The 3,482-nt window shown below is 39.2% G+C and overlaps 1 protein-coding gene across 1 annotated transcript in view; it reads right to left on the bottom strand.

Annotated features, from left to right (window-relative positions):
- LOC107600744 (furin-like) overlaps positions 1–3,482 on the bottom strand; it is a 125,239-nt gene continuing 121,757 nt past the window's right edge. The window contains exon 16 of the mRNA XM_016292701.1: positions 1–1,277. Within this exon, the coding sequence (XP_016148187.1) occupies positions 658–1,277 (620 nt within the window). The 3' untranslated portion in view covers positions 1–657. The remainder of the gene's footprint in view (positions 1,278–3,482) is intronic.

Here is a 3,482-nt window from a genome sequence, read left to right as displayed (position 1 = left end):
AGGGTGAGCAAATAATGTCAGGTTTCATCTTTTGGAGAACTATTACTTTAAACAGCCTACTGTACATAAAATAATCATGAATTTGTCAATGTAGATGCTCTAGGGGGAGCAGTAAGCTCTTCAAACATGTTTAACAACACACCGCTCTGCTCTCCATCTGATCATGTAGAAATAGTGATATGTTCTTCTAAAAGGCTCCCTGCGCAAAGCCAGTGGATCCGACCCACTGGAGCACTGACTAACTTCATAAACGTAGTTTCACTCACACACACACACACACACACACACACACACATTCACTCAAAGAAAAGCTTTGTTTTTCTCGTATGCGAATAATTCAATCTTGTTGTTTCTTAAAATCTCACTAGGCAAGAGGAAGAGACCAAACAATAATCATGTTTATTGTAAATCCGGGACAACCCTGTGACCATCGGCTCATCCCCGTCGCTTGTGATTGAAAGCTTTCCATGTTGAGGCACCGAGAGAGGTCAACCCCCAGGTGAATCATGGCTCACATAACTACAACAGGTGCGAAAAACAAACCAAAACCCCCAGAAGTGAGATATGCTCAGACGAACCCCAGAAGAAAATCACACTAAAAAAGAGACACCAGTGCAGTAGAGGCTAGAGAGGGGAGGAACGTGGGCAAGAAAGGGGTTAAAGAGCACTTTGTGTTTTGATAAAGCCAGTCCTCTCATTGCGGATCTCGAATTCCTCGTTCTCGGACTCGGAATTGCCCTCGTCCTCCCTCCAAACGCTCGGGATGCCCTTGTAGGCCACTGCGGTGCGGTTGAAACCGAACCCGACCAGTAAGCTGGATCCTGGCCCGGCTTCTGCGGACAGCGGTTTGTTCTGCTTGTGCGTGTGCATCTGCAGGAAGCCAAACATGGCCACAAACGCAGCCACAATGAAGGCACAGCTGAGCACAGCCACAGTCGCAGGCAGGCGAGAGGCGAGCTCTGGGTGCAGTTTGACGGACGAGCCGCCTCCTTGCATCTGGAACAGCCCGCCGTCCGGAGACTCGCGATGGATGTGGTTCTGGTGCAGACAGGTGCCGCTGACAGGGTCCAGGTGGCTGTGAGGAGGGCAGGAGAGGCAGTTCTGAGGGCTCGTGCCGCTGCAGGTGAGGCAGATGGGGTCGCAGGACTGGCAGGCGGGACGGAGGACGGACGTCACCTCGTTGTTAGGGAGGAAAATGGAGCGGGTGCCTGTGGTGAAACCTGCTGGACAGTCTCTCACGCAGCCCTTGTTGTGCAAGTAGAAGCCGGGGTTGCACTCTGTGGGAGGAAGAAACATAATTCAGTTTGGGTTACAAAATACAAGCTAAACTATATTGCTGATTTTTATTTATTTTTTAACCAAAAACCATGTTTACACTTGGATGGACGTCCATGAGACCAGCATTCCTGAGGATTTAAAGGTTAAATTCCAAAGCTTGCATTTTTTGAAGGGCAGTTGATAGTACATTCAGGAAGCAGACATGTTGCAATGTTACATGCTGTACTCAGGGCCGCATTAAGACCGCACTGGGCCCCGGGGCTATGACTTACTGCAGGGCCCCCATCACAATAATGATATATATATATATATATACATACATATATATATATATATATATATATAGGGTATAAAGGAGCTACAGGCCCACCTTAAGAAAAAACGCGCCATTCACTGCGCCTTGTTGTATTGAACATTAATGGAGCAACAGATTTTGTGTGAAAATAAATCAGTCAAAAAGTTGTTTATTTTGTTTAAAAATTTTAGAAATGTATGAGGTGGCAAGAGAGGCCTTTTACCCCACACACGGGGTAAAAGGCTCACCAGCATGAGGTAAAAGGCACACAGTATTTATACAAATACTTCAGCTAAAATAATGTTTTTTTTTTAAATAATGTCCAAGTTAATACTTGTTCAAAACATTCACTTTAGCAAAGTTTGTACTATTTTCTGCTTATTTAGAAAAATAAAAGTATAAATTTTTCTTCCAATAAATATGCTGTTATTAAAATGTGTTAATATAAAAAATATATTTTAAAATACAGAAACAAAATCGTTTTAATAAGTATAGATTCTGAGAGTATTGAAGGAGATCCAATAATAATTGAATATATATTTACAGAAGTAACCGCAAATTATATTTTATTATATTATATGATTAATATCATGTTTTTAAATATGATGGTTTCATTCTAAACATGGTGATTATCTCTAATATGGACACCCAACATAATATATGATATTTACCATCTGAATCTAACCATGTCATGTCAACAAATGGAAAAGTCAGCCATCTATTCATTATCATGTTAATTACTGTGCTCCATTTAGCCCCAACTGCAGGGGGCTAAAATACCATACTTTTACATATTCTTTTGTTATTTAAAAACTGTTGCTTTAATTATCTAAAACAAAACAGATGTTTTGGAAAGTGCTACGCCACGTTTTTGTGCCATCTAGTGGTTTAGATGAAAATAATATCAAAAGCACCTTTTACCCTGGGGTGCCTTTAGCCCCGTTGTACCCAAATATATATATATATTAAAGCTTTAAATAGGATTTTTATACCATATCAAAATTCTTGATGCACTGAAATTTCATAATTTTTGTTACCAATTTCAATATCACAAAAAATAATACTAGACTAAGTAAAAATAAGCTTACTGAAGACAAGTAAACAGTCACAAATTAGGCTACAACAGAACAAAGGCTGCATTATAGTTCACCCAAAAATTCTGTTGATGTTCTAAACCTGTATGAGATTCCTTCGTGCTGTTGAACACAAAAGAATATATTTGGAACAATATTGGAAACCAAACAGTTGCTGGGCCCTTACTACTTCCATATATGGGAAAAAACACTATTGGAATCAGTTGGGACCAGAAACTGGTTACGATCATTCTTCAAAATATCTTTTTATGTTGGAGGAGGAAAAGTAAATTCATAGAGGTTTAGAACAATTTGAGGGTAAGTATATGATGACAGTATCTTAATTTTTGGGTGAATATCCTTTAAAAATCTCATCATATATCTGATCATATAGGATCTCTTATAGCCTAACACATGCTTTATCTTTAACTATTAACATTCATTTCAGACACAAATAACTGTGTTTATGAGGATACTCGCAAAGACGGGCATTTTGACACATAACTATGTGTATTTGACCGTTTAAGCACAAGGAGCGAAAGTTCAGTCAGTAATACGAGCAGGTGTATCAGGTAGAAACTGTTTTAACGCACGCACTTATCTGAATGAATTCTGCCCCACAGTATAATATCCATGAACAGTATAAACCATTTGTTTTAAAACCTGCTTAAAACATCTTGAAATGATAAGCTTAGACTACATCATGACGCGCTTCAATCAACGATTGATATATTTCTACCGGATTATCTCCCAACCCTTAAATTAATATAGTTTGTTCAAACACAAAAACAATATAAATCCAGTTAATAATCAAACTAACCTAAAATCTGTGTGGA

This window comes from Sinocyclocheilus grahami, unplaced genomic scaffold (genome assembly GCF_001515645.1).
Source record: "Sinocyclocheilus grahami isolate Dianchi unplaced genomic scaffold, SAMN03320097.WGS_v1.1 scaffold290.1, whole genome shotgun sequence".
NCBI classification, from domain to species: domain Eukaryota; kingdom Metazoa; phylum Chordata; class Actinopteri; order Cypriniformes; family Cyprinidae; genus Sinocyclocheilus; species Sinocyclocheilus grahami.
The sequence above is the reverse complement of the archived record's forward strand: the minus strand, read 5'-3'. Positions and strand labels throughout refer to the sequence as shown.